The 16,601-nt window shown below is 45.0% G+C and overlaps 1 protein-coding gene across 1 annotated transcript in view; it reads right to left on the minus strand.

The window, feature by feature from the left end:
* Window positions 1–521: 521 nt before the first annotated feature.
* The window catches only part of LINS1 (lines homolog 1), a 37,729-nt gene continuing 21,649 nt past the window's right edge, over window positions 522–16,601 (minus strand). The window contains exons 7-8 of the mRNA XM_075346002.1: window positions 3,950–4,133; window positions 522–2,541 (exon numbers count right to left, since the gene is read on the minus strand). Of these exons, the coding sequence (XP_075202117.1) occupies window positions 1,791–2,541; window positions 3,950–4,133 (935 nt within the window). The 3' untranslated portion in view covers window positions 522–1,790. The remainder of the gene's footprint in view (window positions 2,542–3,949; window positions 4,134–16,601) is intronic.

Here is a 16,601-nt window from a genome sequence, read left to right on the forward strand (position 1 = left end):
CAACCAGCAGAATTTTGCTATATGAGGTAAAGGCAGTGCCATACTGACACCAAGATTCTGATTCCAGGCATACCTATTGTGTGCACATTGCCACAGTACTTGGGTTTTCATTATAATTGTGGCAAATTCTGCGCATGCGCGTCCCATGATCTTCGGCACCATTTTATTGTACACACTGCAGTGAAAACTATGAGAAACATCGGCGCCTGCACAGATTTTTTTTTTTTTTACATCTACACACAGCTTATGCTTCTCTTAGTCTCCACCGCAATATGTTCAATAAAATGGCACCGGGGATGGTAGTACACACATGCGCGGACTCAGGTGCCTTTCTATTGGGACAGTACTGTGGCAATGGGCACGCACAGCCAACAACCGGAATAGCAGCGTGGTGCGATACTCAAAGAAAAGGGAGCAAGCCAGAGGATGCCGGAGGAGGAGGAATAAACACGAGGACCCAACCCACAACTTTGATTAAAGATATTTAATCAACCAAGCATTGAATCTTTCTACATTTCGGGTTGAACATCTTAATGCGGGAATCACTTTGAAAAGTTGCTAAATTTTGGTGCAACTCGGATGGGTGGATATTTTTAAGCATAAGATTACATAACTCAAATGATACTTTGATTATACTTTTATTTCCATCAGGACAAACTTTACAGTAACAGCAGACGAGCCATCATAATGCTTTACATAGGAATTACCGTACCAACAATCTGGTTCTGGCAATCTTACAGATGAGTCAGTGTGACTGTACAATATATAGCACCTATCACTTAGAGCAAAAAGTTCAGCATAGGCTTAACAGAATTTAGATACTGCCTCTTCTTTACCCGAAAATTATTCTGTGATCTTGACAAAAGTAATTTCACTAAGGCCATGTTCACACCTGCAAAAATGTGTTTTTTTTACCTGCAATCTGTTCCGATCGGTGCAGATTTGTTGTATTTTAATGAGTCTACCATGCTGATTGAGGTTTTTTTTATGGTTTTTTTTAGTGCAGAAACACTGCGATTTTGCACTTAAACATTTTTCACATCAGATTTGTTTTTCAGGCTCCACATAGAAACATGCAGGGGAAAAAATTGTCAATTCTAGCAACAACTCTGGGCATGAGTTTTCATGAAAACACATGAACTTTGCTTGAATTGTTAAACATAGCAGATCTTCTGCACACAAAAAAACACAGTAGAAAAAAAAAAAAAAAAAATCAGTATTTACTCTAGGTGTGAATATGGCCGACAAAAGTGATGAAATTTGTGCAAGTTGAAACATTGTGGGGGTTAAACCAAGAAACATGAATGTAAAGATTTTGTACAGCTAATAACAAAAACTGCAAAGGGTTGTCCGGAGATCACATTGTATGACCTGGGCTGGATCACAGTGGTTCAAGCACTGGGACCCTCATCTTTCACAAGACTAGCGGGCTCGAGTGCCTTACTTGAATGGAGAGGCGTTAGAGTAAATGCACTGCCATGCCATGCGGACAATGTGATCATAGGGTAACCCATTAAATAAATGACAGTCTGTCTTGATTGACTTACTAGGAAAAACTCAGTTTTCAGCAATATATAGATTTTGAAAAGTAAAAACATCAGTTTAGGCCAATTTTACATGCATATAATATGGATCAGTTTTCAATTTTAGGTTTAGAACATAATATAAGGATGGATGGGAACATGGGAGGTATAAGAAATCCCTAAAACAAAACAGTGAATCTGGTCATTACTTCCTTATTAGCAAAATGTATCCGGATTACGTGTTTGCTTTAGTCCCATTTGAGTGCTTCATTCCTTGCTCAGTGCGCATACGTGGGTTAGTAGCCTCAGTAAAGCAGATGGGTTGTACGGAAAGAGCTTCTTTCTATGGAGTCTGTTAATGGCTTCCTGGAGATCTTGCAGACACTGTGCCGATTTCTGCAAGATGCCCACACTTACCGATGTGGTTTGGAATACTGAACCCATCGCTGTCAGCCCCAGCTTCTTCATAGGTTTATCTAAATCTGAGCTGTCAGGCCCAGCAGGGTGTGGGGGAACCAGACGTGGATCACCAGGTGACATTTCTGATTCTGAATCTTCTGAGCTGTCATATTCTACAAGGCGTTGAAGAGCACCTAAAGAGGATGAGCTTTCAGAGTCAGATCGGTGAGAACATGGTGACTTATTTTTTGGACCAGGCACAGTAGATGGAGCCACATGTGGACTGTAAATAATTTCTTGTGCATCTGATGACATGCTCACTGCCTGCATAGGACAGATAAGGTCATTGTCCACACCATGCAACTGGAGAGTGGCCGACTTATCGAGAATGTTACAGGATAGGCAAAACTGAGGCCAATCTCTCTTCAGAAGCTTCAAATACCTGACAAAATACTCTAGGAAGCAAGTTTCGGAGGATATAAGGAAATCTAACAGGACAGATGAATCAAACAACACGTTCTTCAACAGGAACAAGAAGATGCAATGTGGATTAATCCCACACTGATGTGATGACAACTTCCAAATGTCCTTCTCAATATCATTAGTTGTAGAGTGCAATCTGAAACCGAAATACAAAAAAAAAAAATATATAACATTCTTGTTAGCATTATGAACTAGCCTAGTCTTGTTCACCCCAAATTACTCATCGTTCAAGTCCGTGCAGAAAAGGTCAAGGAAGCATGAAAATAATTAACGTCATTGCTCCACAGCCTCTTTTCTCCACATATAAAACTGGAAAAGAAAAAATGAAAACGAAACGCATAACCAAAACATAAAATGCCTTGAAAAAGTATTCATTCCCCATGAACTTTTACACATATTTTCATATTACACCAGCAAACTTAAAATAATTTTAGGAGATAACAACACTAAGCAATGAAGACATGACAAGCAATGAATCTAGATCAAGAGAGGTAATTATTCCCCTATACTCTGCCCAGGTCACCACAAACTGCTGTATTTATTAAAGAACAGCAACTCCCACATACGTCCCCTTGGTGAACTCAGAGCTGGTCATGGGATTTGGCTCCAATCTCTAGAAGATGATGAGATCACCAAATTTCAGGATCTTTGCCCCAGGAGGTCCCAGGCAGAAGACACTGTGGTCATGTTTCTTATCGTGATTTTACATTTCTATAGAGATGAAGCATGGCATGGATAGTATTATCTGTCTCACTCATTTGGGGCTGATGCTGATGGTGCACATTTATGTAAATATATGCATCTTATTTCCCCTCAGGATCACAATGCTAAACATGTGTTTACCATAACTATGCCTGCCATAAGAAACCAAATACATTATTCATAATTTTGCTATGGCTCCAGTCAGTGTCATCCTTTGAAATTCAGAGGTGACCGAAGTGCTGCTTCCCAAGCTCTGTATACACAGACTGCAGACCTTGTGTTTATTTCCCAGCAGCTAACCAGTTAAATTACCTGTTCACACTAGGGGGTCCTAGCTAGATGTTGTGTTTGATTGCAAGCTATTGGTTTGTTTCCAAATTATGATAAAACCATATTTTAATAGACTGATCCTCTCATACCATTACATTTTGACAATTTCCATAACACGTCACAAATACCTGCTACTTTGTGTTGGTATATCACATAAAATCCCAATAAAATACATTTAAGTTTGTGGGGGTTATGTAAAACAACATGGAAAAGTTCACATGGTATGAATATTTTTTGAAGGCACTTTATGTTGGTAGCCACGGCACATATGTCAGCCAGAGGTCACATGGAGAGTTTATGAAGCCATTTTCTTCTAAAATACCTCAGTAACCTGACATGCAATTATTTTCTCTAATTTCCGTATGACTGCATCAGAAGAGAAGGCTTAGCGAGCCTCAATAAGGCAGAGCACAGGTTCTGGTGGTCTCACAGCAGGTTAGGGCTAATTTACAAACTAGTAACATTGCCATATGGCCGTGTCCACAGGGACTTAGTGAGATGAAGCTGCACACCTTGGATTGAGTAGGTACATCTGGAGCAAACTCTTCGCTACCTCCAACATGTCATCATCCTGCTCTATAAAGGTGAGGGACACCCATTCACAGAGGTGCACTGGCTCCTTCCATCCAAGATGTGGTTTCAGGAAGTTCAGGATGTGTGCCATACACATGGGCATTTCTGAACATTCAATATACCCTAGAAATGAAAGAAAAAAAAATATTAATCTCATCCTAAAGATTAGGTACATATCACAGCTCCTGGGAGAAAGCAAAAAAGGGAATAGACATTACAACAAGGGATCAAAGCAAATTCTATGAGGTAAAACATTTCCGTACCTGTTTTTAAACATGTTTTACTTCACAGAAAACAGCAACTGATATCCTGTGCTGTCCAGTCTGTATACACTTACTTCCTCTCCTACTGTAATGTCTGTATACGCTTACGTCCTCACCTTCCCAGGAGCGGTGGTATGATTACACCATGTTCCTGTACGGTCAGACACTGCCATTACACAGCACATAGCAGGGACACATATAGAAGATCTCAGGACAAGAATATTATTATTATTATTATTATTATTATTAAAAAAAAAAAAGCAAGCAAATTCAATTGAAAAAAATGTATTATTATTCCAAGATCTATTTCTTAAAATGTACTTTGTGGAACAGCCATTTTGAAATTCGTCCAGTCCAATCTCACCTAACTTAAGATGATTAACCGATTTAATTTTTACTTGGGTAAGAGTACAAGCCAGGAGTCCTCATCCATCGTATGTTCTGTTATAAATCATATTATGCCCAAGTGTGACATTGATGAGGTAATGTAACAACTGTACATATTTCAGCAGTCCTTGGGATCACCGCCTCAAATAAGTGCACTTACCAGGCACACAAAAATGACAAGTAGATCTGGAGAGGAACAAGAAGTTCTAATAACACACCTTTATCAAAAAACTCTTGAAGTTCCCTTTTCTTATTTACTTCCATTTCCCTGAGATATCCAAACAAAGCTAGTCACATGAAATTCAGAGCACTGGCTTTCTTTTATAAGCCTACCTCATCAGGGTGCAAATGAATGTATTACTATGTAAAGGGAAATCAGTGGCGTAACACCAATGGCCATTATGGGGCCAAGAGTCAGGGGGGCCTGGTGCCAGAGTCAGGCCCCCCCTGTCGAAAAAAAGTTAAAAGCAAGTATGAAAAGAGGGAGCGTTCTGCTCCCTCCCCCATCATTCCCAGCTGCGTCTGTGCTCTGTAGTTTCAGCGCAGCGGGTGCGGTGATGTCACTACTGCGCGCCACTGTGCAGAGCTTTAGAGCACTCGCACGGAGAATGCAAACAGCAGGGGACCAAGGAGAGGTGAGTATTATACATTTTTTTTTTTTTTAAATCAGTGAGTATATGGTGGCCAAAGGACTATGAGTGAATTACAGGATATGAAGGACTATAGGCGATACATTAAAATATATGTTGTACTATAGGGGGTGCATTATACTCAATGGAATTACATGGGGATTACCTTACAATATATAGCGGACTAGGTGCATTATATTACACGGGGAGGAGGGGTGCATTATAATACATGGAGGGCTATGGGGTACATTTTAATACATGGAGCACTATGGGGTATGCATTATACAATATGAGGATGCATCATAATGCATGGAGGGCTATGGGGTGCATTATAATACATGGAGGATTATGGGAGTGAAATCTATTTATTTTAGGGTGGGGGGCCCCCATGATTACTAATTATGTCCCTGTGTGGAATGCAAAGCAAAATGTAGGAAGGTTGCAATATTTATGACAAATATAAAGCAATGAACAGGTCAAAAAGCAGGAAACTAATAAAAATGGGGATTTCCAAGGCATTAGGCAGCTAAAGTAAGAAGCGGATTTAGCCGCCATCATATCCTCCATAATTCTGCTACTCTAGGATCCTCTATGGGGAGCGCTCAAACTTTCATGTTCTATGTAATATTGATTGTGTGGCTATAATAACGTGGCATTTAATCACTTTGTTAGGACCTGGGATGACAGACAGAGTCATCTGCAAAGACTTACTGAGGAAATATGGGTAAATTGAGATCTAACACTCCACAGTGGCACAATATTAGGCAGCTCCAACAGCGGTATTCCACAGACCCCTTAGACTATGTGCCCACGTTGCGTATTTGCATGCAGCATAACTGCATGCGTCCCCTGCACAATCTATGAAGATTGTGCATAATCCATGTGTGAGGTAAATCCGGAGATATGACGATAAATCATGACATTCAAGTCATGTCAGGAAGCCCTCTCCTGGTGTCACTACCCCCTTCCCTTCACACAACTGGTTTAGCAACAAATCCATGGCCATGTCCTGTGATATGGAAATGAGGTGGCTTTAGGACAAAGGACACAGGATGACTCCCTGCCGTCACCCTGTAACAAGAATTGTATCTCATTAGCAAGGCTATGGAACTAGCAGACAGAACGACTCCAGTAAAAAATGGTTCATATCTCGCAAGCCATATTTCCGATAAATATGGCAACCATAAAAATGGTGTCTCCGCATGTGGACGATGCCGGCACCCCCTTTTTATGGGAGCAGGACATTGGGAAATGCCCCAGGCGTGATATCAGCCAATGGGGAACTGGCAGACAGGTCATGAGTCCCCCCGTTCTGTAGCTAAATTCATAACTGTCACAATGAGAGCATTGGCGTCCGCCTACGACGCTCCCAGGCAAAGTTATGGCCCATATTCCATGTTGGGATATTGTCCATAACTCCAGCCAGGGGTGGAGCAGTGCTCCCTGTGAGGTCACTAAGGTAGGAGGGGACCTGGATCTGGCCAGGTTGATAACCCTGCTTCGGCCATTTTCCAAGGTTCTTCTGCTCGGGGGCCTGGTTGGGACAGACCTGTGAGGGAGTTCCTGGAAACCTGGTCTACAGCGCCCCCCTGTGGCCAGACGCACAAGGTAACTGATTGAACTGTGTATGCCTGTTTGTAAACCATGCTTTGATTGTAACTGTACTCTGACATAACTGTATATTCTGTAGATTCCCTATTGTATATATTGTAGTTTCTAGTGTGCTTTAGGCGATTAAATTATATAATTAATCTTGGGCTGTTCTGTTATCTCGATCTTGAATCCCACGTCTGTGTGTTCGGCTAATAGTTACCGTAAATCGGTTGGTGGCAGCGAGTTGTGCCAAGGATTATTGTGGGGAGGCCAGTGAGATTCGGGGAGAGTTTATATATTCCGCCCGCGGAGGTCGGGGGAATATATACCTTACTCTCACCGGGGACCCTTCCATAATCGGCATAAGTAGTATAGCGGCCTCCTTGCTTATTGTCGGGCAATTCCATAATTGGCCTGACTATAAGAGGGGCGCTAGAGAGCGCGTCACGTGCTCTGTCTGTCGGTCGGAAGGTATAAAGTAGGGGTGACCCCCACTTGTTACCCCCCGATTGTGACGTACTGGTAGCCAGCGCGGGGGATTTCTGAGTGACCCCCCCGGTGGTTCGTGACACCATGCCCACGTGGCGTATTAGAACGCAGCGATTTGCATGCTACCAAATCGCTGCGTTCTAAAAATCAACATGTCACTTCTTTTGTGTGCTTTGCATGCTGTCTCCAGTCTGTCTATAGGGAGAGGCTGCATCCAGAGCGCACAAATTCTGCAGTCACAAAAGTTTCAGAACGGAGCTTTTCAGCTGCGCTCTGAAGCGGACATGCAGTGACTTTTACGCTGCGGTGCAGAGCGCGCACACACAAGGGCACATAGCCTTATCCGTTCCTATAACAGAAAGATAGCAAGATTGAGCGCAGACAGTTTTTATAAGCCGTTATTTAGTAAGGGCAGGTTGAGGCTATGTGCACACAGTGCGTTTTCCGGGTGCGTTTTTGGCATCAAAACTGCATGACTTTTTGCTTCCCCAGCAAAGTCTATGAGTTTTCATTTTTGCTGTTCGCACACAACTTTTTTTTTAAGCTGCGTTTTTGAGCTTTTAAAAAAAAAAAAAAAAAAAAAATGGACATGTCAATTCTTTCTTTCGTTTTTCCCTCATGCAATGCATTGGAAAAACGCAGAGATCAAAAACGCAGCAAAACGCAGCCAAAAACGCACCAAATCGCGGGTGCGTTTTTGTGCGTTTTTAGCGGCCAAAAAACGCACAAACGCAGCGTCAAAAAAACGCAGCGTGTTGCACATAGCCTTACACCACCGGGATTGCGGCATTAAACAGTTCCTGATCAGCTATCAGTAAGCCAAGGTCGCCGAATAGCAATACAAAGACTGAACAAAAGGATCAGTGATAGAAGTTCTCGTCAGCACAAGACCGGACACAGAATTATGTGCTACTGAGAACATTGATTTTTAACCATGCTTAAAAGGGTCTTTGTCAGTACAGAATGACTGTTCAAATCAAGTACAGACGCTTGGTGCATCACAGAGGGGCTTGATCATTTATATCCACCCTCTCATCTGCTTGTCTTCCATATATTTCCTCTATTCCCTGCTTTATGTAGCCAGAGCTGTCAAGCAAAGAAAGGGATTGGGCAATGAGGGAAAACAAGTGGGTAAGCAGGTGCATGTAAATGACTGGCCCCACCATGATGCGCAAGCTCCTGTACTTGGCCTGAACAGTCATCCTGTGCAGATAGAGGCCCTTTAAAAGTCATTTCACCCGACGAACAAGTGTTTTCCTTGTTCATCGGGTGATCAACAGCCCATTTACACCGCAGAATTATGAGTGTTCCTAGGACTATAAATCGACTGGTGTAAATGCAGCTTAACTCTGCTTGTAAGTCCTGGAGTAGAAGAATCAGTAAAAATGGTGGAACTTTAAACTTCATAAATCAGGGAATAGTTGAAATCTCATTAGTACTGCAATTCTACACAACGTTAACCACCATAGATGCAGGTCACCAGACTCCACAGATATGGCCCTGACAGCTTATAACTATCATGTGTCCAAACAGATACCGATAGGGAATTTAGAGTAGTGAGCCCCAATGGGGACAGTGATTATGAGGTCTAAAGCACTGTGGAATTAATGGCACTATGTAAGCGAAGCATAATAATAAACAACAACAACAATCTGTCTAAAAAGCTACTTAACCAATTCCTACAACTTTCACTGTTGCACCGAGTGGCAAGTGTGGCGCCATCTAGTGGTTGAAGCTTTATTTTTAGATTACATAAACCCAAATGTCCGTATAGCTATCAGGGATAGATTTCGTAAAAGAAATTAACTGCATACAATGAATCTGCAGAGCTGCGATATTTGCCAAAGTGCACTATTCTTGTTCATGGAGGGGAAAGAATAAAAATAAAAAAAATAAAAAAAAAAATAAAAAAAAAATGATGTCTGTTTCCATTTTCCAATAACTCATTAACCTTTTCATGACTAGCTGTTTTTTTTTTGCGCTTTTGTTTTTAAGATCCCCTATTCCAAAAGCCCAAACTATTTTTTTTATTTTTCCACTGATACAGCAGTATGGGGGTCTTGATTTTTGCAGAACAGACTGTAGTTTTGAATGATAACATTCACTTGAAAGAAAAAAAAAAAATGCAATAATTATTTTTAGGGTTCTGTTTTCACAGCATTTATTGCGCGGTAAATAGGATTTTAGAGATCAGTATAATTACATTTTCTGAGATCCATAGCTTTTTTTGATGGAGCTCTTGAGGAGTCTGGTTAGTCTGATGAGCTGGGGTTTTTTGGTTTTTTTTTTTTTATTTACACAATTTTTTTGATACATTCAATGCTTTGATTTTTATTGCATTTTTGGGGACGGTGTGAGGACTGAAAAACTGCAAATCTGTAATTTTCACATTTAATGTACGGTTTAAATAATTTTATATCAATTTTTTTGTTTTATTTTAAACGTGGGAGAAGAAGGTGATTTAAACAATTATGATTTTTAAAATATTGCATTTTTTAGTTTTAGCGGAATTGAACCTGTGATCATATCATTGCTTGTTCTATATACTACAATACGTACGGTCTGTTTGGCTGAAAATGTTGGCACCCTTGGAAGTATTCCATAAAATAAGAATTATTCTTACCGTTAATTCGGTTTCTAGGACCTTCCACGACAGCATAGGAGGTTGTCTATCCACGCCCTAATTGGGACAGGAAGCACAAGAGGTTAAAAGGACCCTCCCACCTCCCATAGCCAGTGTCTTACAAAGAACCCATAGCATATGAGAAGTACAAACACATCCAGGAATATCGAGGATAAGGGAGGGAATTACCTGCTGTCGTGGAAGGTCCTAGAAACCGAATTAACGGTAAGAATAATTCTTATTTCTCTAGTCCCTTCCACGACAGCATAGGAGGAATACCAACGAATTGATACCTAGGGGGGGGGACCACAGCCTGCAGGACCTTCCTGCCAAAAGCCAAATCCCTGTTGGAATCCAGATCCAAACGATAATGCTTCGTGAAAGTATGGAGGGAAGACCACGTAGCCGCCTTGCAGATCTGCTCAGGAGAAGCCCCTGCCCGTTCAGCCCAGGAGACAGAGGTAGCCCTGGTGGAGTGCGCCGTAAATCCGGTAGGCGGAGAAAGATGCTGAGCGAGGTAGGCGTCTCTAATGGCCCGCACAATCCAGTTGGCGACGGTACTCTTAGCCACCTTCCTGCCCTTATTTCTACCAAAGGGCTGGATGAATAGGTTATGATCAAGACGCCAAGGTGCAGTAACCTCCAGGTAGTGCAACACTGTCCGACGAATGTCCAAAGAATGAAACACTTCCTCACCCGGAGTCCTAGGATGCTGACAGAAGGAAGGCAGGATGATGGACTGAGAACGGTGAAAATCCGAAACCACTTTGGGAAGGAAGGAAGGGTCCAGCTGAAAGACAATGCTGTCATCTCTGACGGTCAGGTAAGGCTTCAGAATAGACAATGCTTGAAGTTCCCCGACTCTACGAGCAGACGTAATAGCCACGAGAAAGGCAGTCTTGTGAGAAAGAGAACGGATGTTACAGGAGGACAGCGGCTCAAAGGGTGACTGAGATAGTCCGGTAAGGACCACATTGAGATCCCAGCGAGGCGTCAGGACCCTCTGACGCGGACAGAGCCTACTAGCGGACACAAAGAAACGGCGGATCCAGCGATGATCTGCCAGAGCCGTGTCAAAGACTGCACTGAGTGCCGAGACCTGTACCTTCAGGGTGCTAGGCCGAAGGCCTAGGTCCAATCCACTCTGGAGGAAGTCTAGAATCTGTGCAACGTTAGGCCGGAGCGGGTCAGGAGGCCGAGAACCACACCAGGAGGAAAATCTCATCCAGATTTTATTGTAAATACTATTAGTCACCGGTTTACGGGTCTTCTGTAGAGTAGCCACGACCTTGTCAGAAAGTCCCTGGGCCTTCAGCGCCCGGGCCTCAGAAGCCAGGCAGCCAATTTGAGTTTCTGGGGGTCCGGATGGAAAAATCGGACCCTGTGACAGTAAACTGGGGTCTGAACCCAGGAGGACCGGTCCGTCGATCCCGAGCGTCAGGATCAGGCTGTACCAACTCCTCCGAGTCCACAGAGGGGCTACCAGGATAGTTGTGGCTCTGTCGTCTCTGATCTTCCTCAGGGTCCGTGCGAGAAGAGGAAGTGGGGGGAAAGCGTAGGCGAGGCAAAAGGACCAATCGTGGCAGAAGGCGTCCACCCCCAATGCCTTGTCCCGAGGATTCAGGGAGAAAAATGTTGCAACCTTGCGATTTTCTGTCGAAGCAAAGAGGTCCACCTCTGGAGTACCCCACCTTGCCACCAGAGAGCAGAACACCGCTTGATCCAGACTCCATTCCCCTGGGTGAACATTCCGACGACTCAGGAAATCTGCCTGAAGGTTTAGTGATCCCATTAGATGGACTGCAGAAAGAGATAGCAGGGACCGTTCTGCCCAGTGGAAGATCCGGGAGGACACAGACTTCAGGGCGCCTGATCGTGTACTGCCCTGATGGCGGAGATGTGCCACTGTGGTGACATTGTCCAAGTAGACCAGGACGTGAGAGTCCCGGACGAGATCCTGAGCCGCAAGGAGGGCTTCCCTGACTGCCCTGAGCTCCCGGTAATTGGAGGATTAGGAGCTGACATAAGGACTCCAGACCCCCTGAAATGGGGAGTCTGCCACCATAGCACCCCATCCTCGCAGGCTGGCATCGGTTGTTAGTGTAACCAGGGGCGTCTGAGTCCAGGCAACCCCCACCTTCAGGTTGGTGGGGCGCAGCCACCAGAGAAGGGATGAGGAGACGGTCCCCGAGAGGCGAAACCGTCTGTTCAGGGAGGACGGGAGTCTGTCCCAATGCGCCAGGATATTATCCTGTAGACACCGAGAGAGGGCCTGAGCCCACCTGACTGAGGGAATGCAGGACGTCATAGAGCCCAGAGCCGACATAGCCGCTCGAAGGGTCGGGCGAGCCTGACGGCGAAGCTTTGAGATTTTGGCTAGCAGGGCCACCCTGTGGCCCTCCAGGAGAAAAGATGCCTGCCTGTCGGAGTCCAGCAGCACTCCGAGAAACTGCAGAGTGGAGGAGGGGTGCAACTGTGATTTCTTGAGATTGGGGATCCATCCCAAGGACCGAAGGATGCTTAAAGACTTCTCCACATGGCTCCGGAGGGTCTGAGCGGAGGGAGCCACGAGAAGAAAGTCGTCCAAATATGGAACCAGACAGATACCCTGCAATCGTATGAAGGCGACCACCTCTGCCATGATCTTTGAAAAGATCCTTGGAGCCGAGGAGATCCCGAAGGGAAGTACATTGAATAGGAAATGAAGCACTTCCTCCCCGTGTAGAACCGCAAACTTGAGGTATTGCCTGTGACACGGATGGATGGGCACATGGAAGTAGGCGTCCTTCAGATCTATGGAGGCCATCTGGTGGTGCAGACCTATCAGGGGAATAGCCGATTTCACGGACTCCATCTTGAACCGCCGGTACCTGACCTGCCGGTTGAGACGCCGTAGATTGATGATAATCCGGACGTCGCCAGACGGCTTTCTGACAAGGAAGAGACGGGAGTAGTGGCCTATCCCTTCTTCCTGACTCGGGACTGGGGAAACGACCCCCGAGTGCAATAGCTCCTGAATCTTTGCATATAGTAGAGCCTGGGAACCCTGTGACGCCAGAGCCGTGACTCGGAGACCCGGAAGAGGGGGGGAGATGAATTCTATTAAGAGACCCTCTGAGACGATCTTCAGAACCCATTGGCAGGAGGTGATGGACCGCCACTGGGGAAGAAACGCCGAGAGTCGTCCCCCCACCCGAGCCGAGTCACTGTTTGTCCTGCTGAGGACGTTGTTGATGGGGAGGGATGAGGATATTTCTCCCTCTACCCTTAGGATAGTTCCACCGGCCCACCTTCCCTTTCCCTCTGGGCTGGGAGGCCTGAGGCATCGAGGGACGAAAGGACCGCTTCCTGGGGGGTCTAGGATCTGGTAAGGCCTTACGATCATTCGCCTTGTCCAGAATATCATCCAGGGCAGGCCCAAACACCAAATCCCCTTTAAACGGAAGGGAGCAAAGTCTCATTTTGGAGGTGTAGTCTCCACTCCAGGCCTTAAGCCAGAGGGCACGTCTGGCAGAGTTAGATAGAACAGAGGTCCTGGCAGCCAGGCGGACTGATTCCACCGAGGTATCCGCCAAAAAACTGGTAGCCTTCCTAAGTAAGGGAAGGGAGTCCAGCAACTCATCCCGAGGGGTACCCTGGGAAATATGAGCCTCCAACTGGTCTAGCCACCTAAGTAGGGACCGGGAGACACAAGTGGAGGCAATGTTGGCCTGAATGGTAGAAGACGATGTCTCCCAGGATCGCTTCATGAGACCCTCGACCTTCCTATCCATCTGATCTCTAAGCTGGGAAGTATCCTCAAGGGGAAGCGCCGTTTGTTTAGCTACCCTGGCCACCTGTACATCTACTTTGGGGACCTCCCAATGCAACCCAGAAGTCTCCAGAGGAAACCGGCGCCTGGGGTCACTCCGGAAACGCTTCTCAGGAAATTCCAATTCCTGAGAGACAATATCCAGAATATTGGCATGAACCGGAAACCCTAATTGTTTGACGGTTTTCAGGCCAGCAAACATTTCATCCTGGATTGAGGGAAGAGACTGCACTTCATCTAACCCCATAGTGCTCCGAACCGCCCCAATAAGATCCCCCAAATCTTCTGAGGGAAAAAGGAAGGACTGGTCAGACCTCCCGGAGGAAGAGCCTTCATCGGGACCCTCCGAGGCGGAATCAGCATCCTCATGATCAGACGGGGCTGACTGGAGTTTCCTTTTCTTTGGGGAAGAGGGGCCAGGAGCAGGGAGGGAGGCTAGTGAGGCCTGAATCTCCTGCTTCATCATGGACCGTAGCTCGTCTACTAGGGACGGCTGTTCGGCCCTAATAATCTGGTCCGTACATTGTTGGCAAAGCTTATCCCAGACTGCAGGTAGCTTTTTTACACAGACTGGACACTTTTTAATCTTTTCAGTCCGTTCATAGCGGTCAGGCTTATCCGGCTTATCGGACTTCTCAGATCTTTCTGACTTTTCACATTTGTCAAATTTCTTAGTGGCCTTGTCCTCCTGGAAAACACAGACCAGAAAGAGCCATAAATACCAGCCTGAGACCTATGCATGAGGGACCACCCCCCTCTGTACTTGCTGTGGCAGGGGGAACACTGGGCTCTGCAGATGCAGCTGCAGGGGAAGACATGGCAGGGAGCACAGCAGAAATCCTTACCGTGACTCTGAAGTCTTCAAGGCAGCCCTTATGCAGAAGGGCCTGCCCCCCCCAGTGACAGGGAACGTTCCCCGCCTCCTGCATCCGGTCCCTGACAGGCCGTGGAAGCGTCGGCATGTCCTCTACGCTGCCTCCGCGACCGGAAGTGCCCAAACCGGAAGTCCCGCCCACGGTAGCACTTCCGAATCGCCCAGCAGCGTGTATGCAGGAAGCGGCCGGCGGCTCAGGGAGGACGCCGGCCGGGGAGCTACACAGCCTGCATCACCCCAGAGGAGCTCCGGAAGGCTGGAGCAGTGGTCCCCCACAGCGTGAGGGAACAGTAGGGGAGGAGCGGCGAAGGCCCGACCGATACTGCCCGGCTTAAGGTAGGGGAGAAAAAAAAAAAAATATACTGTAGTTCGCCGGCCACCACAGCATAGGAGAAAAATAAAACCTCACCATGCCCCATGGGGACAGGAAAGACACTGGCTATGGGAGGTGGGAGGGTCCTTTTAACCTCTTGTGCTTCCTGTCCCAATTAGGGCGTGGAGAGACAACCTTCTATGCTGTCGTGGAAGGGACTAGAGAAATTAAGTATTTCTCTCAGAAAATCATTGCAGTTACACGTTTTGTCATACACATGTATTTCCTTTGTGTATACAGGAACAACACACACAAAAAAAAAAAAAAAAAAAAAAAAGGCAAAACTGGACATAATTTCCCACAAAACCTCAAAAAGCGGGCAAGACAAATTTATTGAAACTTTTACAAAACGGAGCACACAATTTTGTTTCAAGCATGTGATGCTCATTCAAATTCACTTGTGGCAAGTAATAGGTGTGGGCAATATGAAAATCACACCTAAAACAAGATAAAAAAGAGATGACTCAATCTTTGCATTGTGTGTGTGTGCGCCACACTAAGCATGGAAAATAGAAAAAGGAGAACAGACCTGAGGATTTAAGAACCAAACCTGTTGGAAAATATCAACAAGCTCAAGATTAAAAGTCCAACTCTAAAGATCTTGATGTTCCTTTGTCCACGATGTGCAACATAATCCAGAAGTTTACAACCCATGGCGAGTGGAGCTAATCTTCCTGGACATGGACGGCAGAGATAAAATTGATGAAAGGTTGTAACACAGGATAGGCGAAAAAGTGATGAAAGAGTCGGCTCAGCACAAATCCAACAAAATATATAAAAAAAAAAAAAAAAAAAAAATTCTTTATTGATATTTCCTTAAAATAATCATTCCTGGAAATAAATCACACAAAATGTATAATCTGCATACAGGTGAAACTTTACGCGTTTCGGACCTATATCATAAAAACAAAAGGTCCTTAGTCATAAGTCCCTTTTGTTTTTATGATATAGGTCCGAAACGCGTAAAGTTTCACCTGTATGCAGATTATACCTTTGTGTGATGTATTTCCAGGAATGATTATTTTAAGGAAATATCAATAAAGAATTTTTTTTTTTTTTTTATATTTTATTGGATTTGTGCTGAGACGACTCTTTCATCACTTTTTCGCCTGTTATACCGGCTAGGACTGAGCGGCAGGCTCGTGCACTTTGAAGGATTACTAGGAGTTGGAGAACAGGTGAGCTGGAAAAATCCCCCCCTTTTTTGTTCATGTAACACAGGATAGTCTGGATGGTGGAAAAGCAGCCCCAATCAATATATAAAAAATTCAAGCTGTCCTGCAGCCTCAGGGTGCATCAGTGTCAGCATGAATAAAATGAAACAGTATAGCAAGAGACCGAGGAGTAGCCCACTGTGCACACAGACTTAAAAAAAGCTTGATTGCTGTTTGCCAAAATTTACTCGAATAAGCCAAAATCCTTCTGGGAAAGCATCTTGTGGACAAATGAGAGCTTTTTGGTAAAGCAAATCATTCTGCTGTTTACTTAAAAGAGGATGAGGCCTACAAAGAAAATACGGTTAAGGCTCAAAGATATTGTGGGGTTGCTT

This window comes from Anomaloglossus baeobatrachus, chromosome 4, assembly GCF_048569485.1.
Source record: "Anomaloglossus baeobatrachus isolate aAnoBae1 chromosome 4, aAnoBae1.hap1, whole genome shotgun sequence".
NCBI classification, from domain to species: Eukaryota; Metazoa; Chordata; class Amphibia; order Anura; family Aromobatidae; genus Anomaloglossus; species Anomaloglossus baeobatrachus.